The sequence below is a fragment of the Centropristis striata genome, chromosome 1 (assembly GCF_030273125.1).
Source record: "Centropristis striata isolate RG_2023a ecotype Rhode Island chromosome 1, C.striata_1.0, whole genome shotgun sequence".
In the NCBI taxonomy this organism is placed as follows: Eukaryota; Metazoa; Chordata; class Actinopteri; order Perciformes; family Serranidae; genus Centropristis; species Centropristis striata.
Window position 1 is genome coordinate 10,734,624 of NC_081517.1, and position 24,657 is coordinate 10,759,280.

Consider the following 24,657-nt stretch of genomic DNA (forward strand, 5'->3'; position numbering starts at 1 on the left):
GCCTCTTCCACTCGGTCTTGCCAAGGGAATGTCAATTCTAGGAGCACAACTTGCTTTGAGGAGTCTGATGATAGCACCATATCTGGTCTGAGCGACGTCCTCACATTGTGCTCCGGGAACTTGAGCTGCCTCCCCAGGTCCACCCTAAGCTGCCAGTCGCGAGCTGCAGCTAGCAGCCCGGATGCGACCTTGCACTCCGCTTGTGGTTTCCCAGCCTTGATGAAGGTGAGTTGTTGTTTGCTTTGTTGGATCCCTGTGCAGATGGTGTCGGCTACTGCTCTCAGCACCTGGTCATGGCGCCATGTATATCTCCCCTCTCCCAGGGCTTTCGGGCAGCAGCTCAAGATGTGTTCCAAGGAGCCTTGTGCTGAACACAGTCTCTGCTAGTCCCCAGCTATGCAGGTTGAAAGGGCTTGGGAGGACATCGTGCACTGACTGGATTAGAAACTTGAGACTTGCTGGTTCCGACTCACAGATTTCTGACCAGGTGATCTTCTGTGTAGATGCATGCTCCCAATCTGTCCAAGCTCCTTGCTGGCACATGGCCACTGTCCTGCTGCAGGGCTCCTCGTCCTCCACTGCACGAATAGCTTCTTGGATCATCTGCCATCGATCTCTCCCCAGGGCTTTGTCGTAGCGGAGCCTTGTGATGCTGCCTAGTCCCGCATGGCCGATTGCCACAGAGCCTACAAGGAGGCTGTGCCTCAGCCTCTGTTCTGCATGCTCGACTGCCTCCTGAGCCTGACACTTTTTTTCCCTGTTCTAACTGCAGTGCCTGCAGAGGAGACTCTGGTGTCAGCTGAGTCCCTGTACAAAAGCACCTCCCTGGCTCTCGTTACCTTAAATTCCTCTGACAGGCCGGTGAATGGAAGTTGCAGCTTGTTGATATGCCCATAAAGGGTGATGCTGCTTAGGCTTCTCAGCAGGCTCAGCCACTTCTGAAGGAACTTGCTGATGCTGCACTCGAAGCCCTCCACCGTGGTCATTGGGACTATATATATAAGCAGTGGCCACAGGATTCTCGGCAGGATCCCATGCTGATAGATCCATGCCTTGAACTTCCCTGGTAGTCTACACTTGTCCACTGCTGCTAGCCAGTTTTTCAAATCCTTGTCAGTGGCCTGGACAGCTGCCTTATCTCTCAGGGTGCTGTCGAACATCTTTCCAATGTATTATTCCAATTAATGTATTCATCAATAACATGTCATCAGCTTTTTATTATTCTTATTTAACATTAACACGTCTTTAGTTTATTATCATTATTATTTAACAATAACACGTCATCAGTTTATTGTTGTTAATAATGTATTTATCAATAACACTTCATCAGTCACTGCAGCAGAATGTTTACTGAAGTACTCTGACACATAGAGCAGTAAAAGTACTTCAGAAAGTACCTGAATTATTTACCGGTACGCTACTGCGGTGAAATTAGTTTTAAGTTGGATATTCAACAGACATTCGCTCCGGTTAAACATCTTCTTCACTCTGGGTACAGTGCGACTCCGAGCAAGCCACTCCAACATTTCAAGTGCACCTGTATTGCAGACTTTACCGTAAACACACGAAGACAGAAGACGGTTATGGAGTGTACCAACTTCCTGTTTTCAAAATAAAAATATGGCATATTTAAAGCAAAGATATGGTGTTTAAAGTGATTGAGAAGCTATTGAGCTAAAATGCTAATATTTACATATAAAAATTAATAAAATTCTATAAACAGATTTGAAATGTAAAAACAAAGGATGTATCTCATGCAGCCAATGTAGAACTATGATTCCCACTGATTTTGAGTCAATTGATCACATAAACTGGAAGCTATTGAGCTAAAATGCTAATATTTTCATTTTAAAAAATTATTAAAAATATGAACAGATTTCGGGCCAGCTCTAGGCAGACTTAATCAAGTGCCATACTGCTTCCATTTCTTAATGATGGATTTAACTGAACTCTGTGGGATGTCCAGTGAGCTGGACATTTCTTTGTAGCCATCTCCTGACTTACACTTTTCAATGATCTTTTCTTTTGCTCGGAGTGTTCTTTTGTCTTCATGGTACAATTGTAGTAGGAATAGTGATAAACCAGAGCCTGGACCTCCCAGATCACATGACACACATCAACTGCTCTCAGGTGATCTCCATTTCACTAACTGTGACTCTGCTGCATCAACTAGCTGGAACTTTGTTGAATAAGGTCAGTTACTTTAAAGGGTATGAATACTTATGCAATCATTTATTTTACCTTAGATTTTTACAAGACAGTATCAATTCATTAAAAATATATGTTTTCACTTTTTAAAAAGGCCAAATTATATTGACCATTAATTAATGTGTAAAAGCATCAAAAGGTTGAAACATCCACGGGGGATGAATACTTTTGCAAGCCACTGTATATGTAGAACCCAGCAAATCTCCACCAGCTCTAAAAGATGGAGAGAGTTTGGGTGGAAGAATTTGATTTGCTTCTTCATTACACCACACATCGAAAGTAAACAATTACGTGAACAACAGCATTGCTGGAGATATATATATATATATATGTGTGTGTGTGTATATATATATGTATATGTATATATATATGTATATATATATATATATATATATATATATATATGTGTGTGTATATATGTATGTGTGTATATATATGTATATATGTGTGTATGTATGTATATGTATATGTAATGTATATGTAATGTGTATATATATATATATATATATATATGAACAGATTTCAAATGTAAAAAACAAATGGTGTATCTCATGCAGCCAGAGGAGTACTATGATTCCACACTGAATTTGAGTCAATTGATCACATGACCTGGATATTTGCCCCTCTGCATTCTTTATAGATAATATAAATTTCCACTTTCTTCATACATTTTTACGTGTTTTATACATTTTTATAGCACCCATGGTCCTCGGGGGTCAAAAAGGACCCCATGACATTAGACTGGTTTTAGGACATGTAGACATGTTCATTATTATTGGTCAATTTAGTCAAATATACAAAATTAGGCCTCGTTTTAAGAGAAAAAAAAGTAATACAATCTGAATATTTTTTTCAATACTAATATTGGAAAATAAATGTCTTGATGGGAATGCACAGAGTAGATTATGTCAACTTTTAGTGAAACTTATTTTTTCCATGATCCCATGATACAACCCTTGGGTTTAGGACACGTAGAAAAAGAACTTAAGTCCAACACATTATTACATAATAATAATAATAATAATAATAATAATAATAATAATAATTATTATTATTATTATTATTATTATTATTATTATTATTATTGGTCAATTTTAGTCAAATATACAAAGTTAAGGCCTCATTTTCAAGTTTGACTATGTGTGCATGCATGTGTGCTTGTCAGTGTGTGTGTGTGCATCCTTGTGAGAAGATGTGTACCTGTGAGTGTGAGTGTGTGTGTGTGTGTGTGTGTGTGCGTGTGTGTGTGTGTGTGTGTGAATCTTTGTGCCTGTATGTGTGTGTGTTTGTGTGTGTTGTGTATGTGTGTGTTTGTGAGTGTGTGCATGTGTCTATATGCATAATGGACAATATGTGCAAATATATGTTTTGACCTCAACTTCAATACCAATACATGTCCTAAAACTAGTCAAATGTCACGGGGTCCTTTTTTACCCCTGGGGACCATGGGTGTATAGTCGATGGGAGGACTACACAAGGGTTGAATCTGTTTATATTTTAATTAATTTTATATGAAAATATTAGCATTTTAGCTCAATAGCTTCCAGGTCATGTGATCAATTGACTCAAAATCAGTCTCAATAGCTTCTCAATCACTTTAAACACCATATCTCTGCTTTAAATATGCCATATTTTTATTTTGAAAACAGGAAGTTGGTGCACTCCGTAGCCTTCTTCTATCTCCGTGTCTTTACGGTAAAGTCTGCAATACAGGTGCACTTGAAATGTTGGAGTGGCTTGCTCGGAGTCGCACTGTACTCGGAGAGAAGATGTTTAACCGGAGCGAATGTCTGTCGAATATCCATCTTAAAACTAACTTCACTGCGGTTACTACTTATTATTAACATAGACTGTATATAAATATTAGATTATTAAGTACTGAGTTACTTTGCTTCATGCAGAAACTCTGAACATGTTTCAACCTGTAAAAACATCTGTACATGTTTCTGTTTACTTTTATTATCTCTTAATTAATTAGAGACATTGATAAATGTTAACACGTCACTTTGTGTTCCTCACTGCTTTACTAAATGTTTTATAACGTTTGTAACCTTAAATAAATGTTGTTTTGTTCCGATTTGAGGCTCGCTGTTCAAAGTGATTCTGACTCCAGAACTGAGCTGACTCTCAACATGTCACACCGGAAGCAGAAGCTGAACATTCACAGTTTAACTTCAGATTAAAGTCACTAAATGTGTTTTAATCTTATTTACACACTCTACGGTTTAATTTCACTCACACTCACCTCCTCCTACTCCTCCTCTTCTTCTTCTTCTTCTGTTGTGTGGCAGTGTGCTGCTGCCCTCTGCAGGACAAAATATAACTGAAGGATAATGTGATATAATTGTTTATTGTTTATTTAAAGGATCCCCATTAGCTGACAGACGAAAGCTAGACAATAATATTTAATAGAACACAACAGGCATTACAATCTCAAGTCAATATAAAAATGAAAGAAAAAAAAAGAATAATGAATTCTACAATCTAAAGTGTCATTCAGCGACACTTTAATCCGAAGCGACGAACATGCTGCCAATGTATTTATTTTCGTTCTGTGTGTAGGTGATCAGTAGAGAGCTTTGAGAGAGAGTATAATATAATATAATATAATATAATATAATATAATATAATGACAGCGGACTCCAGCAGGGGGCGGTGAAGCGCCTGAAAGCTTTTTTTTCCCAGCCGCCATAAAACAGAAGAAGAAAAAGGGGCAGAAATGCGCATGTGCATCATAACAGCCTGTAGTCCTTGGGGGTCAGGTTCAGCTCCAGGTCTAGGTCGCTCCAGGTCCTGTCTTGTCCGGATCAGCGGTCCAGATGTTGAGGCTGGTGCTCCGGAGGCTCCGGCCGGCCCACCGGGTCCTCTCCCGGCCCCCTGCCCGTCTTGAGGGCTCCTCCTCCTCCGCCGCCGGGATCCGCAGCTCCTTCCTGGACTTCTTCCAGGACCACGGACACCAGCTGGTCCCCTCCGCCCCGGTCCGTCCCCGGGGGGACCCCAGCCTGCTGTTCGTCAACGCCGGCATGAACCAGGTGAGGCCCGCTCCGTCCCGCTCCGGTCCGGCTCCTGCAGCAGTGGATTTCAAAATAATAGCCCGTCCTGTCAAAACTGTTTCACAGTACAGAGTTAAAGTATTATCAATAACACTAACATTATTATTATTAATAAGAACTATAATAATAATCTAATTCTGTGGGCCACAATTTGTACAACTTAATATTCTTGTTGTAACTTCGAAACGAAACTTTTTCTTTTCTTATAAAACAACTTTTATTGTTAAAATATGAAATGGTCAAAATCTGGCTGATGTTTGTCCTCTGTGTCCTGATGTCTGTCCTCTGTGTCCTGATGTCTGTCCTCTGTCTCCTGATGTCTGTCCTCTGTCTCCTGATGTCTGTCCTCTGTGTCCTGGTCTCCTCTCAGTTTAAGCCCGTCTTCCTGGGGACGGTGGACCCTCGCAGTGAGATGGCGTCGTATCGCCGCGTGGTCAACAGTCAGAAATGTGTCCGAGCCGGAGGTAAACACAACGACCTGGAGGACGTGGGCCGGGACACATCCCACCACACCTTCTTCGAGATGCTGGGCAGCTGGTCCTTCGGAGACTACTTCAAGGTCAGAGGTCACTTCCTGTTGGGGGGGCAGGAAGCTCCCCCACCAGACAGTCATGCTCTGTGTGTGTGTGTGTGTGCAGGAGGAGGCGTGCAGCATGGCGTGGTCTCTGCTCACAGAGCATTATGGGATACCAGCAGACCGGCTGTATGTGTCTTACTTCGCTGGAGACGCTGCGTCCGGTCTGCCGGCAGACGACGACACGCGACAGATCTGGTTACAAATCGGGTATGCTCTCACACCACTACCAAGGCAACGGCCTGCAGACGGTGTGCTCTTCTTCTTGTTCCACTGAAACACCACCAGTCTTTACTGACATACAATCTCACAAAATACACAGATCTACTAAATGTTAAAAGTTCCTGAAACTAGATTACAGCAGCATTTCTCTCTCCTGGAACCTGAATGATTCTGGAGGGTTTTCTGACTGTTTGTCTTCATTCGGTCAGAAATGGTTAAATGTTTGTCCTCAGGATTCCTCCTGCTCGTCTGCTGCCGTTCGGCCTGAAGGAGAACTTCTGGGAGATGGGGGACTCCGGTCCCTGCGGGCCCTGCACCGAGATCCACTATGACCACGTGGGAGGACGAGACGCCGCCGGGCTGGTCAACGGCGTCAGTCCTGACGTGGTGGAGATCTGGAACTTGGTCTTCATACAGTACAACAGGTTGGTATGCACCCCGGGACCTGGTCTGGTCTTGACCTGGTCTGGTCTAGACCAGGTCCCGGGGTGACATTCTGTCTGTGTGGCAGGGAGCTGGACCACCGGCTGCGTCCACTGCCCCGGGTCAGCGTGGACACCGGGATGGGACTGGAGAGACTGGTGGGCGTCCTGCAGGGTCAGAGGTCAAACTATGACACCGATCTGTTCACGCCGCTACTGCACGCCATCCACCAGGTACAACATACTTCAACCTGTCTCACTGCAACCCGTCTCACTGCAACACGTCTCACCTCAACCCGTATCACCTCAACCTGTCTCACTGCAACATGTAAATAAATGAAATATTTGATAAATAATAAATAAATCATAAATAACATAAATTGCATAATTTAAAGTAAACAAGCTCAAAGTAAATGACATTAAATATTCAGTAATAACGTTCAGTCGGTGACGAAAGTCAAAAGTCGATAATGAATGGAACTATTGAAGATAAAAACGCTCTTTGCCGCAGAGAGGCTTGACTGACAGCTTCCTGTTGTTGCGCTGTGTCCTCAGAGGTCGAAGGTGCGGCCGTACGCCGGCAGGACGGGCGCGGCCGACGAGGGGAAGGTGGATATGGCGTACCGTGTGGTGGCCGACCACATCCGCACGTTGTCTGTCTGCATCGCAGACGGCATTCATCCAGGAATGTCAGGAGCCGAGTGAGTAGCCGAACGATCAGCTGCTTGTTTCTGTTTGTTTGTGTATCAGTTTATTATTAATTTGTTTACTTGTTTTAATTTTTTTACGTCTCAGGCTGGTCCTGCGGAGGATTCTGCGGCGTGCAGTTCGGTTCTGTGTCGAGGTTCTTCAGGCTCCTCCGGGGGCGCTGGCCAGCCTGGTTCCAGCTGTCACTCACAGTCTGGTAACAACCACATTACCCAGCAGGACAGAGAAAATAAAGTCCACCAGATGTTGATTGATTGATTGATTGATTGATTCCTGTGCTGTCAGGGTGACGTGTATCCCGAGCTGCGCAGGGAGGAAAGCAGGGTGAGTTTTATTATATTGTATTATGTATACCATAAATAATATATGTATACTAGAAAATTTCCTCTGGGGAAATTCTGAAAGGGCCACGGGGGCTACTGCCGGTGTGTGTACACTATGATGACATTCTTCAGAGATTTCAAACAATTAATACTAGTAATGTTATAATACTATATAATATACAAGGAGCACACCTACAACAAGCATTCCTTCTCAAGTATTTATTTATACAGCAACCTATGCCCTTTAACCTCAAAGTATGTGTGTGTCTGTAACTGTAATCACATCAAAGGATCAAAGGCAATCAGAGCAGAGATGAAAGGCAATCAGAGCAGAGCAATCAACAGAATTAACTGCCACCAACTGCCAATGTCCTGGAACAGTGACAGCAGCCAGAGGTGGACAGACTGGAATTTCAGGCCTCGAACAGAAAGCATTTTTGGCAAAACCATAATACCTATCATTGATCCGACTTCACTTTGAGCGTCCTGAGTTCTTCCTGAACGTCTACATATGTTTTTTTTAAGAACAATGAAAAAATAGCTTCGTTAAAGCGATCTAAAAAAACTGTTACATCTCCCTTTTTGAGAAATCTTGTGTTTTTAATATGGGAGGCTGTTGGTGCGTATTGGTGGCACATCTGTGCGTCCTACAACCAAACTATAACTCTGACAGCTTTACCAGAGGATTGTGAGTGAGAAGACAAATTTTCCTTTGTTTCTATGTATAAATTATGAGTGGAATTTGCGGCCTGGAGCGCAGTTTTCAAATTTATTTTTTGACAATTTTTTCTCTCCCTCTACACTCTGGCGATGATGTCACATACTGTGACACGAACATTCCATGCAATACACACCCATTATAATCTCAGAATTTCTCCAAAAATGATCATGGTCATTGAACAGGGATTGATAAAAAACTATATGACCTATCGAAACATGGATTAATACACCGATACACAAGATTTGTGTCTACTGTTTAAAGTTTAAATGGAGTCTCTAGCTGAAATTATGCCGGAGAAGTAGACGTTTAAAAATCTCCAATTATTGTTCTTTTTCGCTCACTTTTTTTTCTGCCGTCCCATTCACTTCAATGCAAAATTTTGGGCAGTTTTTCGCGACTTATGTCATGAAAAATTTGTATTCCGTAGAGAAAAGTAATAGCACACCGATCCCGATCAAACCGCACGTATTCAAGTTGCAGGACTAGTAGCGGGACGAAATTGCGTCCGGAAGAGGAAGAGGCCCTAATTAGAAATATATCTATTATTTATGATATATTTATATCTGTGGAACGATAACATTCAGGTAAATATCAGTATATCAGTTAAATCAAAATAAAACTACAATATGATTTAAAATGTTTTTTTTTTATTAAATCAGTTTGTTCTTTTTGATCATAGAATTTCAAAATAAAAGCGCTGAGAAGCTGTAGTGAAGCCGGCCAGGTTCTGTCCCGGTGCCGGACCAGAACCTGGTTCTGTTAACAGACTATGATCAGTCTGTAGAAACGGTCACGGAGACTTTGTAGTTTAAGGACTCCTGGATCAGATTCAGCTGACAGGATGTGGTCATCACCAGGTTGATTGACAGCTGCGTGTCTTTCAGATCATGGACGTTATCAACGAGAACGAGGCTCACTTCCTGTCATCTCTGCAGCAGGGCAGCCGGCTGATCCTCCGCACGCTCCGCACCAAGGACTACAAACATGGAGGCTTCTTCCCCGGTCAGTTCTCTTATCAGCCACCAGGGCGGCGAGCTGAGGCAGGAAACACTTAACTTATTCTGATGTGTGTGTGTGTGTGTGTGTGTGTGTGTGTGTGTGTGTGTGTGTGTGTGTGTGTGCAGCCTCGGTGGTCTGGTCTCTCCACAGGGACCTGGGTTTCCCTCTGGACCTGGTGGACCTGATGTTGGAGGACAGAGGAGTCCAGGTGGACCGTGAGGAGCTGGACCGACTGATCTCTGAGAACCAGAAGGTGAAGTCTGACACCTGAGCTCCCAGAATGCACCTGATGTTTCCTGTCATTTGTTTATTGTTTTGTGAAACCAGAAAAAGTATGAAGAATAAGGACAGGGCTTTTATTTTATTGTGAAGGGGCTTCTCTCTGTCCTCAGGTGAGTTCTAACCAGCAGTCAGGTGTTCAGTCTCAGGTGATGTTGGACGTGGTCAGCCTGGCGGAGCTGCAGCGTCTGGGGGTTCCCCACACCGACGACAGCCTTAAGTACCAGTACTGCCTGGAGCAGGACCACTACGGTACCTGTCTGTCTCTCTACCTGTCTGTCTACCTGTCTGTCTCTATACCGGTCTGTCTACTTGTCTGTCTCTATACCGGTCTGTCTACTTGTCTGTCTCTATACCGGTCTGTCTACCTGTCTGTCTCTATACCGGACTGTCTACCTGTCTGTCTCTATACCGGTCTGTCTACTTGTCTGTCTCTATACCGTTCTGTCTACCGGTCTGTCTACTTGTCTGTCTCTATACCATTCTGTCTACCTGTCTGTCTCTTGTTGTGTCTCACCTGTCCAGGTGACGTGTTGTTGTTGTGTTGCAGTGTTCCCAGCATGCAGTGGGACCGTGGTGGCTCTATATGACGGGCAGGTGCTGGTGTCGGAGGTCGGCGAGGGTCGGCGTTGCGGCGTCATCCTGGACCGAACCTGCTTCTACTCTGAGCAGGGCGGGCAGTCACATGACCGCGGCTACTTCACTCGGGACGGTCTGCAGGTCAGGTGACACTCGGGGATCGGTGCATCATGGGAAAGTGTACCTGTGGCGTGTTCGGCGTCTTCTGACTGCAGGTGTGTGCTTCCTGTCTCTCAGGACGTCCTGTACCCTGTGGAGGCCGTGGTTCCAGCGGGGGGCTATGTGGTCCACCAGGTGACCACCGCCGACAGCCTGAAGATCGGAGACCAGGTTCAGCTGCACTTGGACCAGGTGAGCCCCAACACCTGTCCATGTGGAGCACGAAATGGCTGTCAGATACCTGTCAGAGTCACCTTATAAGGTGTTTCCTGGAACAGAGAGGACAGACACAAAGTTTTTATTGTTGAACATAGAAAATATTTACTCATTTACTCTCTGAATGTCCATATGTCCCCCGTCTGTCCCCTCTGTCTGTCCCCTGTCCTCAGGTCCACAGACTGTCTTGTATGGTGAACCACACCGCGACTCACATCCTGAACTTCGCTCTGAGGAAAGTTTTGGGTCGATCAGTTGAGCAGCGAGGATCTCATGTGACGGCTGATCGCCTCCGCTTTGACTTCAGTGTCAAGGTCAGACTACTATCTAGCTAAGACTAACTGATAACTAACTATTAACTAATCACTAACTAACCATATACTAAAAACTGACTTACCATTACCTAATCACTAACTAATAACTAATACTAACTAATAACTTGCTAATAATAATCTATTAACTAATCACCAACTAATCATTAACTTATCACTAACTAACCATTAACTTATAACTAACTAACATTTACTAATCACTAACTACCCATTTACTAACCAGTGACTTATAACTAACTAACCAACATTAACTAACCATTGATTAATAACTTAATAATCACTAACTAACCATTAACTAATCACTAACGGATACTAATTAACACTGACTAATCACTAACAAACCACTAACTAAAACTAACATTAACTACTCACTAACCAATCACTAACTTACATTAACGAATAACTAACTAATTCTAACTTATAACTAGCTAATAACTAGAAATAACTAACATTAACTTATCATTTATTAATCACTAACTAATCAGTAACTATTCGTTAACATTAACTATTCACTAACTAACATTAACTTATCATGAACTAACAGTTACTAATCACTAACATTAACTAATAACTAATACTAACTAACCACTAACTAATACTAACTGATAACTAGCTAATACTAACTAATAACTAACTACTAATAACTAACATTAATTAATCAATCACTAACTTACATTAACTAATCACTATAAACAGTTAATATGTGAGCTATTTGTCTTTGTTTATAATCAGCAAAGAAAATTTTGTCCCTGTCTTGTCTTCAGAGTTCTCTGGATGTGTCTCAGCTGCAGCAGGTGGACAGGTGTGTTCATGACATCATCTCAGCCAATCAGATTGTCCACAGCCAGGAGCTTCCTCTGAGGACAGCTGGGAGCATCAGAGGACTGAGGACAGTGGACGAGGTGATTATCTGTATGTCTGTCTGTCTCACACTCGGTCCTCCTATCTGTCCTCCTGTCTGTCTGTCCTCCTGACTGTCCTTCTGTCTGTCTGTTGCACACTCTGTCCTCCTGTCTGTCTGTCTGACACTGTCCTCCTGTCCTCCTGTCTGTCTGCAGGTCTATCCTGACCCTGTCCGGGTCGTGTCTCTGGCGGTGCCGGTCTCTGAACTGTTGAATGATCAGACAGACAGGGAGACGTCTGTGGAGCTCTGCTGTGGAACGTGAGACTGAAACACACCTGTCCACCTGTTTTAATCTCTTTGTTTAAAAGTTATAACTCATCAGATCAGAAGGAAGGCTTTTATTGTGAAACGTCTGCAGGAAGTGTCTCTGATGTCCACACCGTGTCTCACCATGTTCGTCTCTGTTCAGTCACCTGCTGCAGACCGGCGCCATCGGGGACCTGCTAATCATCTCCGAGAAACAGATGGTAAAAGGAATCAGCCGGATCATCGCTGTGACGGGACGAGAGGCCGCACAGGTCAGTCTGCCCTGAAACTGTTAGCCTGGCTTAGCACAAACACTGGAAGTGGGGGGAGACTGTTAGCCTAGCCTAGCACAAATAGTGGAAGTGAGGGGAAACTGCTTCGTTCCACCAAAAGAGTTTAAACTGTGTGGTTCAGTGTTTTATTTATTTATTTTTTGAATCTTATCAAACTAATATTCTGAATTGGATTGTTCGCTGTGTTTATTGATCATTTCTGATCAGTTTTAAATGCTGAGTGTTGCCTTCAGGCGAGGGAGCAGGGCCACGTATTGTCTCAGGACGTGGACTCTCTGTCCGCCAGACTGACAGGCTCCGCCCCCTCACAGCTGGACTCCGCCAAGCGTCTCGCCAAGGAGGTCGGCGTCCTCTCTGATGTAGGTGCACTACCCATGATGCACTGCATCCCGTGTACCTGCTGAGTGACTGCGTGCTATCTAACCCTGTGTGTTGTCTGTCAGGCTGTAGATAACACCCCCATCCCCCAGTGGCAGCGACGAGAACTGCAGGGCCGCCTCCGAGCGCTGCAGAGGACCAGCAACACGGCCGTCAGGAAGCTGGAGGCCAGAGAGGTGTGACACCTGAGACTCACCTGAGTTATTTTGTTGTTGAACATAAAATAGATATGTGTCTGACGGATCCTCAGGTGAGTCTGAGTCTCTGATTGTTTTCCCATCATGCTTTGCTCAGGCATCGGTGATGGCAGCAGCTCTGCTGCAGCGGAGCGGCGTGAAGGATCTGCAGGTGGACGTGGTGGAGACGGACTCTCTGTCGGTGAGATCAAACACTACTTTTCAAATCATGCTTCTGTCTGATGACATCACACACCTGTCCTGTTTCCTGTCAGGTGGTGATGAAGACGGTGAACCAGCTGAGCGCTGCGGCGCCTCGCAGTCACGTGATGCTGCTCGCTCACCAGATGCATTCTGGGAAGGTTCTATGTGCCTGTCAGGTTCCCAAGGTAATGGTGACTCACCTATCTGTGACCTCAGAGGGGGTGGGGCGGGGTGTAAAGCGTCTGATTGGCTGTCCTCTCCGTCATCAGGACTCGGCAGGCCTCTCGGCGTCTGATTGGGCGATGGCTGTGTGTCGTCACCTTGGGGGCAGCGCCGGCGGCTCCGCACAGGTTGCCAAGGGAACAGGAAGCAGCAGTGACATCACGGCAGCGCTAAGGTGGGCGGAGGAGTTCGCTCGCCAGAAAGTACAGCGATGATGTCATGAAGAGAGATGACATCACTCTGACATCACAGCTGAGAACTGTTTCCTGTTCGGACAGGAAGTACGGGGGCCGGGCAACTGTGAGCCAATGAGACGTATGGTCGGGGGTAGGGGTTTGGCCTAGCTGGTGGGCGGGGCTAGTCTGCACTACTGTCAGCCAATGAGAAAAACTATATAAGCTGTCCTGTTTGTTAGCATACTAATGTTAGCTCAAAGGTAGCACTGTTGTGACAGGTAACTGTAAGCCTCGTAAGCCCCGTAAGTTGTTCATATTTATAACTGAAGATATTTTATATTTGTTTACAATAAAATCACTGCTGAGACCAATTCACTCTTTATTATGACGTTAAAAACATGTTTATAACAAGGCCTATAGATGTTATTAAGGCATTAATAACGCATATAACAAGGCCTACAGATTTTATTAAGGCATTAGTAACACGTTTATATTAAGGCGTACAGATGTTATTAAGGCAACAGGTGAAGCAGCTTTACAGAAAAACAATCTGGACCAATCAGAACACTTCATTGTGTATAATCAGTATACAAACATGTAATAACAGGTTTATAACAGATTATAAAGTAGTTGTAAGCAGATTGTCACGTTTTATTGCATTATTATTATAATGTGTAATAACCCACTGAACACATGGTAATAACAGACTAATATCCCTCTCCCTGATTACATACTAATTAACGATGTTCACCACGTGGACAAGAGTTCAGCTCCAGTCAGGATCAGGACCGGGATGAGGACCAGGACGGTCCTGGTTCCTCAGACCAGAGACGCGTTCAGCCACTGCAGGAGAACCACATGAGATTCATGTTAGATCAGCTCTCAGTTTGTGTTCACAGGATAAACTAGAACATTTCTAAAGAAATGTAGAGAGTGCTTGACTCTGGCCCGTGACTGTCACCCAAACATTATTGACACTGCAGAGTAGTTTACAGTATATTATCTCTACCGTTGCTGAGGTATGTGACAGATCAAGCTTTCAACGTTTGTGTTCATATGACAGAACAAATAGGCTGATAAAAGTCGACCATTGACAGTTTGCTTAGAAATATTTGGAAAGGGTGTAAGAAATTAACTGCATTTCCTCCAGAAAGTGCGGTGTGGATGCCCTCTGCTGAAATGCCCGTTGCAACGATGTGTAGTTTGCTGTTCATATGCTGCATGCGACGCCTGCAACTCGTACAAAATGCTGCAGCACGTCTTTTAACAGGCACAAAGAAACGGGAACACATAACCCCAGTTCTGGCCTCTCTACACTGGCTTCCTGTCCGTTTCAGAATAGATTTTAAAATCCTGATGTTTGTTTTTAAAATTTTAAACGGATTGGCTCCAGCTTATTTGACCGAGCTGATACAGGTTCACAGACCAACCAGAGCTCTGAGGTCTGCAAATGAGTCCTACCTGGATGTGCCTAAATGCAGGCTAAAAACTAAAGGCGATCGCTCTTTTGCAGTGGCTGCCCCGAAGCTGTGGAACAATTTACCGCTGCATATCCGGTCGTCAAAGACATTGGACAATTTTAAATCTTCTCTCAAGACGCATTTTTTCTCCCAGGCTTTTGAACCTGCGTGAGAAGAAAGTTGTTTCTGTGTGTTGTGTTGTATTGCACATCTCATGTCATATATTATTAAATTAAATTGTCTTTTATTTTTATTTTGTGAGTTTATTGTTATTCAATTATGTATCTTGTATTGCATTGGATTTTTTGTTGTGATTCAGTTATGTAAAGCACTTTGGTCAACCTTGGTTGTATATAAAGTGTTCTATAATTAAACGTGACCTTGACCTTGACCTTGACCTTGGAGAAGGCCAAAATGGCCGGCATACTAGTCTTGGCCGAGCCGGTCAATTTGATACTTTTTTACTATGCGACCAAAACTCTTTGTCGACCGAAAAAACACGGAAGAAACGGAAGAATAAAATCTAGGAATAAAATAAGGCTATCTCAAAATAATAAGCCCGGTGAACAGTATATAGTGTGCTCTTTGAAGCACACTCAACTATATTTTTAATTCAGGCTGGACACAGATTCTGAGTTCAGACCAGATCTGAACCTGGACACTGTCGCCTCCTCTGGGTCGACTGCGAAGACTCACCTCCAGCAGGCTGAGCTCGATGCATCCTGAGTCGTCTTTGTCCAGAGTTTCAAACATGTCTGCAGACAGAAAACATCCACATCATCCTCATCATCCTTGCCATTATCATTATCCTCGACATCATCCTCAAAATCATCATCATCATCATCATCACCATCATCTTCCTTCTCCTCATCATCATCCTCATCATCATCATAATCCTCCTCATCTTAATCACCATCCCCATCCTCCTCCTCCTCCTCCTCCTCCTCCTCCTCCTCATCATTATTATCCTCAGGACTCACTGAACATGTTCTCCAGACGAACCAAACAGCCAACGAAGTTGTCGAAGTCGATGGTGAGATCCTGTTCGCTGTAGCGAGCCACCAGGACCTGATGGAGCGCGTTGTTTAGACTGAACCCTGGAACACACACAGGAAGTGCTTTATTGTGAAAGGTTTGTCTGTGAGGAAACGTAGCAGGAAGTGATTTATTGTAAAAGGTTTGGTTTTTCGAGGAAACTGAGCAGGAAGTGTTTATTATGAAAGGTTTGTTTTTTTGAGGAAACTGAGCAGGAAGAGTTTTATTGTGAAAGGTTTGATGTTGTACCTGCTTCCTCCACGGCTGCCCTCATTTCTGTGGAGCTCATTGTCCCCGAGTTGTCCACGTCCTTCTCGCGGTAAACGTTCTGTAATAGATCAAACATTTGAATGTGTCATTAATGAAAGAAAACATGAATCTGAGCGGATCAGGATCTGGACTCCAGGGACCCCACAGTCAGCACAGATCTGGTTCGTGGAGTCCTGGACAGGGTCTCAGACTCACCAGGTAGCTCTCGATCTTCGTCCACAGGATTTTAAACTCGACCAGCCCGAGTTTCCCGCTGCCGTCTTTCTGCAGCTGCAGTTCAGGAAATGTGAACCAGGTCTCTCTGAACTACAAACTGAAACATTTTAACACATTTTCTGTCTTTAACGTCACAAAATTATTTAATTTACCAGACATTTTAATGAACACAATGTGAAGGATACGTCCAGCATGTTCACCATGTTACGGCACGTCGTGAGGCTGAAGCCGCTGGTCTGGATGTCAGAACCTGCCGGAGACCAACAGATGAGACCGGATCACACCTGAACCAGTTCACACCTGAACCAGTCTACTCTGGAACCAATTCACACCTGAACCTGTCCACACCTGAACCAGTTCACACCTGAACCTGTCCACACCTGAATTAGTTCACACCTGAACCAGTCTACTCCGGAACCAGTTCACACCTGAACCTGTCCACACCTGAACCTGTCTACACCTGAACCTGTCCACACCTGAACCAGTTCACACCTGAACCAGTCTACACCGGAACCAGTTCACACCTGAACCTGAACCAGTCTACACCGGAACCAGTTCACACCTGAACGTGAACCAGTTCACACCTGTACCAGTCTACTCTGGAACCAATTCACACCTGAACCTGTCCACACCTGAACCAGTACACACATGAACCTGTCCACACCTGAAACTGTCCACGCATGAACCTGTCCACACCTGACCCAGTTCACACCTGAACCTGTCCACACCTGAACCAGTTCACACATGAACCTGTCCACGCATGAACCTGTCCACACCTGAACCAGTTCACACATGAACCTGTCCACACCTGAACCTGTCCACGCATGAACCTGTCCACACATGAACCAATTCACACCTGAACCAGTTCACACCTGAACCTGTCCACACCTGAACCAGTTCACCTGAACCTGTTCACACTTGAACCTGTTCACCTGATCCGGTTCACCTGAACCTGCAGATGACCTGAAGGTAGAAACTCACGCTTGGTCACCACTCTGTTGAGGATCTTCTGCAGCTCGAAGGCTGAGATCTCACAGTCCTGCAGCACAGAGACAAACCAGTTTATCATCAGATGTTATAAATGTGTTTATATTAAAGTTTATGTTTCATGTGTGATGACGAGCAGCTCACTCCTCCTGCCAGCTGTCCAAACAGACTTCTGAATCGATCGTCCACGTCATCTTCATCGATCTCGATCTGAAACAGGAAGTCAACCCTCCATTTGTTTCATTATATCAAACACAATTATAAATGGATTATTATTATTATTGTTGTTAGTATTATATAAGACACACATGATGATATCACAATAATCCTGATTAAAATAAATAGTTCAGGAAACATCAATATGAAGTACTAATACCTAAAGTATCAGAATCCAGTTTTCATAGTAAAGTTCAGATTTAACTGAAATGAATCCAAACATTTATTCCTGTTATTTATATTTATATTTATTATTCATGTTGACTCTCACCTTCTCCACTCTGGACTCGATGGGGTCGTCAAGCTCTCTGCAGGAACAAACAAGACAGAAACTCAGTGATACGTCTTTCAGTCTAAAGGGGACAGAGACAGTTTGTCTGGACTTACTGGAACTCAGCCTGCTTCTCGGAGAAGACGCGGACGCAGAAGTCTCCGTTGTTGTTGGGTTCGAAGGTGGACGGGACGATCAGGTACTCACCAGGCGGCAGCACGAACCGGCTGCACACCTCCCGCAGGTTAATGAAGGTCTCGGAGCGAGCTGCCGATGCATGGCGCAGGAAGAAGTTCCTGTTCAGGTGGACGTTCCTCTGACCGCAGTACTGAGGGACGGACACCGCAGGGACATCAGGGTCACCAGAGACATCAGAGAGACATCAGGGACATCAAAGAGACATCAAAGAGAGACCAGAGATATCAGAGAAACATCAGAGAGAGACTAGAGACAGGGATACATCAGAGAGACATCATAGAGACATCTGGGACATCAGAGACATCAGAGAAAAACATCAGAGACACCAGAGAGACATCAGAGAAAGAGACATCAGAGAAAGAGACATCAGAGACAGAGACCAGAGACATCAGAGAGACATCAGAGACACCAGAGACACCAGGTTAGACACACTGAATGTGTCTTAGGTAAAGACGTGAAATATTGAGCAGCAGGAAGTGACATCATCATCTTCATACCTCATCAGGAACCTGAAACAGAAGACAGAAGAGTCAACACGTGTGCTCAGCCAGTGTCTCCGTCTTTCATTTATTCTGTAGAATCACGTCCCATACACATCTATGAGACAATCCATCAACCAGAGTCTCTAGAGACATGTTGACTGGGGACATGTGGACCTGGAGTCCCATGTGAACAGTTATCTGTCCTGTGGGGACGGACGCGGCGGCATGTCTCACCTCGTAAATGGCGAAGCCGACCGTGTGCATGTCCTCGCCCATCTTCCTGCGGCGGCGGCGGTTCTTCTGGATCAGACCGACCACGAAGCTGCAGCCAGCCTCACCGTCGTCCGGTTCGTCATCCTCCTCGTCCAGCTTGATCACAAACTGAGGGTTGGTCCAGAACGTGTCTGCGGTTTGAAAAGGACACATCAGACACTGGGGACGCTCGCCCTGCTCTCCGTCTGCCAGGAACACTCACTGGGAAAGTTCCTGCAGCCACCGGCGGTGGATCCTCTCCGCCAGCTGCCGTCAAACTTGGACAGAGCCCACTTGGAGACGGAGTCGTCGCTCAGCGAGTCCGGCGTCAGGTTACAAATCTCCAGCCGGGAGTAGTGACGCAGGAAGTCACGGAAAGACATCCTGGAAGATGGAGCAGAAGGTTTACTGCACATGCACCTGACGGACGTTCGGGTTGTTTGAAACAAAAAGTTTTACCAGAACTCTCCGTCCTCAGAGCGGTGACTCAGACGCTCTCGGTCCTCGTCGCTGATCTGACGCCACTGAGGAGAGCTGAGAGACACGAGACCAGAAGACACGTTTATATCACGACATATAGATTCACTTGTAGCCCCGCCCCCTGCAGCCCTGCCCCTACCTGTCGCTCCAGGCTCCGGTCCACTCCACCTGGCCCCAGGGGTTCCTGATCCGGATCAGCTTCTCCATGTCACCACGGTACTCCACCTGCAGCGCAGACACACCTGGTGAAGCCCTGCCCCTCTTCAAGTAAGCCTTTAACACTAATGAGCTGTAGCTCTGACCGCTAACACTCATAGGAACTGTAGTCTGTTTGAAGGGGCGTGTCCTCTCACCTCCGCTGCACCTGTCACAGAGTAGGCGTGGCCTTTCACCAGCTTCTGAGAGGTGACGGCCTCCGAGTCCGCGGAGCTTGTGATCTGAACACAAACACACGTTAAACATTTAAACACATTGTTGTATAAACTCGTCCTATTGGCCGGTGAGGGTCACGTAACTCACATCGATGGAGCAGCCCATCAGCGAACCGCGGCTCTGAGCCTTCTGGATGATGTGGAAGAGGTGCGGGTCGGGCCGGCTCAGCTCGTGGACCTCAGCGATCCCACCAGTGAAATCCTCAAAACCCTCAGTGGTTGAACCTCCAGAGAGAGCCTCATAGCAGCCATTCAACCTACACACACACACACAGACACACACACACACACACACACATACACACACACTTGAGCACTTGACCGACAGGTGACAGGAAGTCTAGCTCCTTAATCCCCCGTCTAACTGGTCTAACTGTTCCTCGCCGCAAGTCCAGAACCAGGACCAGAATAAGAACCAGAAACAAGATCAGTTGGTCAGACTGAGAACTAATGGTGTTGGAGGCGGGGCTCTGTTCATTCCTATGAAAGTTGTTTTGTGGAGCATGATTACAATATATACCTCCTGCACTCTGTGTGTGTGTGTGTGTGTGTGTGTGTGTGTGTGTGTTTGTGTGTGAGGGCGGGGCTCTGACTCTCTGCTGGATAAACATATAAAGAATGCAGCAACGTGTTGAAACAAAAAGCTGAACAAACACCTGAGACCTTTAACAGAGATTCACACTGAGAGGAAAGACAGACAGGTGGAGGACAAACAGGACAGGTGGAGGACAGACAGGCAGGTGGGGGATAGACAGGACTGGTGGAGGACACACAGACAGGTGGAGGATAGATAGGACAGGTGGAGGACAGACAGGACAGGTGGAGGACACACAGACAGGTGGAGGACAGACAGACAGGTGGAGGATAGACAGGACAGGTGGAGGACAGACAGACAGGTGGAGGACAGACAGGCAGGTGGAGGACAGACAGCCAGATGGAGGATAGACAGGACAGGTGGAGGACACACAGACAGGTGGAGGACAGACAGACAGGTGGAGGATAGACAGGACAGGTGGAGGACAGACAGGCAGGTGGAGGACAGACAGGACAGGTGGAGGACAGACAGGCAGATGGAGGATAGACAGGACAGGTGGAGGACAGACAGGACAGGTGGAGGACAGACAGGCAGATGGAGGACAGACAGGCAGATGGAGGATAGACAGGACAGGTGGAGGACAGACAGGACAGGTGGAGGACAGACAGGCAGGTGGAGGACAGACAGACAGATGGAGGATAGACAGGACAGGTGGAGGACAGACAGGACAGGTGGAGGACAGACAGGCAGATGGAGGACAGACAGGCAGATGGAGGATAGACAGGACAGGTGGAGGACAGACAGGACAGGTGGAGGACAGACAGGCAGGTGGAGGACAGACAGACAGACAGACAGACAGACAGACAGACAGACAGACAGACAGACAGACAGACAGACAGACAGGTCTTACTTGGCATAGGCTTTCTCCAGCAGAGCGCTCCAGAACTCCCGCCCCTCCGCAGAGTGGACGAACATCAGCTCGCCGTCTTTCACCGGCAGCCGGTCGTCAATCACAACATCCACCCACTCACCAAACTGCCAGAACTACAGACAGACAGACAGACAGACAGGTGTGTATTAGTACCTGTTGTGTATTAGTACCTGTTGTGTACTAGTACCTGCCGTGTGTACTAGTACCTGCTGTGTACTAGTACCTGTCGTGTGTACTAGTACCTGTTGTGTACTAGTAACTGCTGTGTACTAGTACCTGCCGTGTGTACTAGTACCTACTGTGTGTACTAGTACCTGCTGTGTACTAGTACCTGCTGTGTACTAGTAACTGCTGTGTACTAGTACCTGCCGTGTGTTCGAGTACTTGCTGTGTACTAGTACCTGCTGTGTGTACTAGAACCTGCTGTGTACTAGTACCTGCCGTGTGTACTAGTACCTGCTGTGTGTACTAGTACCTGCTGTGTGCTAGTATCTGCCGTGTGCACTAGTACCTGCTGTGTGTACTAGTACCTGGAAGTGGAAGATGCCTGCATACTCTCCCCGGGCGAAGCTCTGGTTTTGTGGAACGACTCGAGCCAGAACGTCTTCGTTGAGCGTCAGCGAGGCGATGGCGGCAAGCAGCCAGCAGTCACCTGACAGGAAGGGGTGGGGCTTAGTGACACCATCTTTTACTGTTCACACCTGCAGCAGCTGTGATGTCACAGTCTGCTCTGCTCTCTGATTGGCTGATCTCTCTATGGTGTTCAGACACACACACACACACACACACACACACATATCTGCTGAAGAACATTTAACCCTCTGAGGACTTCTGTCAGTCTGAGCTTTATTAACCACATGTTACTTTCAGAGAATAATAATAATAATAATAATAAATGTTAAACATTTCCAAAAGAACTGCAGCTGAAAATGAGACAGCTGCCCTGAAATAAACAAACACATAAATAAATAGACAAACAAACAAACAAAAGGTCAGTTTAATGCCGTCTGCACCTGCATACTCAGGGCTGCTGCTGCACGTAGGCAGGGACGCCTGCAGACAATACTCAGGGCTGCTGCTGCCTAATATCATGTTGGTTATTTGACCTGAACCGGTTCAGTGACTGGGACCAGCTCTACCAGTCTGACCGGGTCTTTATTACCACACACACGCACGCGCACACACGCACGCGCACACACGCACGCACGCACGCGCGCGCACGCACACACACACACACACACACACACACAGTATATTTTTCCGTCACAGTTTATTGATTAATAAAGGTTTTTAAAGGGTTCAGTGTGTCTCAGTGCAGCAGCTTTAGTTCTGTAGATCAGACTCGCTTTGTCTGCAGGATCCCTGATAACGGGTGGGGCCACCCTGGACAGAGAGTGGTCCACTGGCCAGTTACCCAGGAAACAGGCCAACAGATGTCCATGTTTGTTATACACTGTGTGTGTGTGTGTGTGTTGTCTTACAGGCCAGTGTCTATGAGTTAGAAAGCCTAAACAAGATGAAACAGCTTGTAGCCTCGTCTGCTTCTGTGTGAACACAGACTGTCTGAGGCCTGAGGGGAGAGGACAGCTACAGGCGAGCAGAGCACATTCTAGTCTCATTAGAATGACCTCATTAATACAGTTTACAAACAAAGCATCTAACGTTTGTTTGTGTGTTTGTTGTTGTTGTTCTCACCCAGGGCGCCCTGGCAGATGTCAGTCCGTGAGGCTCCTGAGATGATAAACTCGGGGTCAGAGGTCAGCTCCTAAACAGGAAACACAAACATCAGCTATTTATTTATTGACAAACTCACCACCAACATCAACAACAACAACAACCCTGGACGGATCTCTCACAGACACACACAACCAGTCACACTCTCATTCACTCCTACGGGCAATTCAAACACCAATTAAACCTGAGCTGCCTGTGTTTGGAATGTAGGAGGAGAACCTGCAGAACACAGAGCAGCTGCAGGCTGGACTCAAACCTGCAACCCTCGTGCTAACCACGACTCCACCTGCAGCTCCAGATGGGTTGAGAGAAGTTTAAACTCATGTGGCGTACCATCAGTGCGTCCCTGAACACACCGTCACTTTATAAACTCTTCCTGATGAATCATCAGATCAGCTGACAGAGACCTGATCCAACAGGAAACACATTCATGTTGTTTCAGCTTTATGTGCCAGATTCATCAGAAAACTTGACTGATCCCTGATTTAGTTTCTCTCCAGTTACTCCAACAAGAAATACAAACTTTAAAATACTTTTATTGCGCAAGTCAGCTGCAGCACGCAGGTGATATATGAAGTATAACAGGTTATGGAAATAAAAAACAGAAAACCTGTACACAATGAGGCTGAAACATGATCCTCAGAGGGCAGGAGGAGCCGGAAGTCACACCAAACTCCATTCACTAAATCCTGGTTTTTAGTTCCTCTCCAGAAGATTAGTTCGAAGATAGAAGATAGTTCCTCATCACAAGATTAAAACAATCAGCGCAATCAAACAAACAAACTGCAGACTGAAGGACAGATTCATGAACTTTGCTGCACTAAAGTTACTTTAAATGTAAATCATCAAGTTACTAAAGTTAATTATCAGAAATGTTTGGATTTACATCATAATAATAATAATAATAACAACAATAATAATAATTGCTGTTTTTCTCAATGAAGTCTGGTTTAGAACCAGAACCAGACTCCTGAGAGGACTGACCGTGGGTCTGCTCCAAGACACCCCGCGGGTCTTGTAGGACCCGGGACCAAGCTCCTTGAATCCCAAGGACTCTGTCCGCGCCGGAAACGTCTCGTCCTGGAACAGGCTGCCGGACTCGAAGCAGCGCCGCCGCAGAGACTCGTAGTCCTGGTTCAGGTACTTCACCGCCTGGCTGCACGAGCCGATGCCGTGGTCCTGGTCCCGGCGGTGCTGCAGGGTGGCCGCGATGCCCGACATGGTGCTGGGTCTGGGTCTGGAGTCTGGAACCTGGAAACTTGAACCTGCAGTCTGGATTCTGGAGGCTCTATGAGTCCTGGCTGGGCGCGGTGCAGGTGTGTGTGTGATGTAAGTGTGTGTTTGTGTGTGTGTGTGTGTGTGTGTGTGATGTCAGGGTGTGTGTGTGTGTGTGTGTGTGTGATGTCAGGGTGTGTCGCTCTGCTGCTCACCGTCAAGACGACACACAGGTGACAAGAAACACTTCCCGTGAGCTCCTTCAGAATAAGACCGTTTGTGTCAGCAGTAACTTTTGAACGTTTTCTGCCGATATAATTTATATTAATCTCATTTATAACCTTAATGACTCGTTTAAATAATGAATAGAACAGAATAAATGTATTGACATTTACTGAAATACTGAAAAGTTTGAAGTGACACAACTTTACAGAAGTTTTTCCACTATTGTTATTTTCATATTTTGCTGTCTGTCTGTCTGTCTGTTTGTCTTTTGATTGGTTTTGGAGTTATTGTTTTTTTTTTATTTCCTGGTTGTTATTTTATAGAG

At 45.6% G+C, this 24,657-nt stretch overlaps 3 protein-coding genes across 5 annotated transcripts in view; 1 reads left to right on the top strand and 2 right to left on the bottom strand.

The window, feature by feature from the left end:
- The window catches only part of zgc:110222 (uncharacterized protein LOC550336 homolog), a 5,642-nt gene extending 1,168 nt beyond the window's left edge, over positions 1–4,474 (bottom strand). The window contains exon 1 of one of the 3 annotated variants that reach the window (XM_059330383.1): positions 4,448–4,474. Coding sequence is in view for 1 of the 3 variants with exons in the window: in XM_059330377.1 (XP_059186360.1) it covers positions 1–80 (80 nt within the window). In the remaining 2 variants the exon portion in view is untranslated. Of the gene's footprint in view, positions 212–4,447 lie in introns of those variants that run through there. The other 2 variants (XM_059330385.1, XM_059330377.1) reach the window with 2 other exon arrangements.
- A 462-nt stretch (positions 4,475–4,936) lies between these two features.
- aars2 (alanyl-tRNA synthetase 2, mitochondrial (putative)) lies at positions 4,937–13,765 on the top strand. Its single transcript, XM_059330201.1, has 22 exons — positions 4,937–5,240; positions 5,632–5,820; positions 5,900–6,045; positions 6,291–6,482; positions 6,569–6,713; positions 7,035–7,180; positions 7,275–7,383; positions 7,473–7,511; positions 9,116–9,233; positions 9,356–9,483; positions 9,623–9,761; positions 10,060–10,229; positions 10,326–10,439; positions 10,637–10,777; positions 11,560–11,697; positions 11,854–11,957; positions 12,109–12,217; positions 12,472–12,597; positions 12,682–12,792; positions 12,911–12,994; positions 13,068–13,181; positions 13,266–13,765. Exons 1-22 carry the CDS (start codon positions 5,028–5,030, stop codon positions 13,431–13,433), a joined length of 2,943 nt encoding a protein of 980 aa, XP_059186184.1. The 5' UTR covers positions 4,937–5,027; the 3' UTR covers positions 13,434–13,765.
- Positions 13,761–24,210, bottom strand: LOC131969115 (calpain-2 catalytic subunit-like). Its single transcript, XM_059330272.1, has 20 exons — positions 23,877–24,210; positions 22,854–22,923; positions 21,689–21,810; positions 21,138–21,271; positions 19,781–19,949; positions 19,615–19,698; positions 19,401–19,486; positions 19,241–19,315; positions 19,005–19,165; positions 18,764–18,933; positions 17,966–18,177; positions 17,850–17,886; positions 17,507–17,572; positions 17,357–17,414; positions 16,561–16,625; positions 16,355–16,423; positions 16,139–16,217; positions 15,835–15,951; positions 15,551–15,609; positions 13,761–14,237 (listed from the first exon to the last, which is right to left on the bottom strand). Exons 1-20 carry the CDS (start codon positions 24,111–24,113, stop codon positions 14,214–14,216), a joined length of 2,094 nt encoding a protein of 697 aa, XP_059186255.1. The 5' UTR covers positions 24,114–24,210; the 3' UTR covers positions 13,761–14,213.
- Between the last annotated feature and the right edge of the window lie 447 nt (positions 24,211–24,657).

Excerpts from the sequence above, each read along its gene's own strand:
- aars2 (XM_059330201.1), top strand. The coding sequence starts at position 5,028 with ATGTTGAGGCTGGTGCTCCGGAGGCTCCGGCCGGCCCACCGGGTCCTC. Across the intron at positions 6,046-6,290 it reads CAGATCTGGTTACAAATCGG|GATTCCTCCTGCTCGTCTGC; the intron begins GTATGCTCTCAC and ends GTTTGTCCTCAG. Across the intron at positions 6,483-6,568 it reads GTCTTCATACAGTACAACAG|GGAGCTGGACCACCGGCTGC; the intron begins GTTGGTATGCAC and ends TCTGTGTGGCAG.
- LOC131969115 (XM_059330272.1), bottom strand. The coding sequence starts at position 24,113 with ATGTCGGGCATCGCGGCCACCCTGCAGCACCGCCGGGACCAGGACCAC. Across the intron at positions 19,487-19,614 it reads CTGTGACAGGTGCAGCGGAG|GTGGAGTACCGTGGTGACAT; the intron begins GTGAGAGGACAC and ends TCTGCGCTGCAG. Across the intron at positions 18,934-19,004 it reads TGGCTGCAGGAACTTTCCCA|ACACGTTCTGGACCAACCCT; the intron begins GTGAGTGTTCCT and ends TTCAAACCGCAG.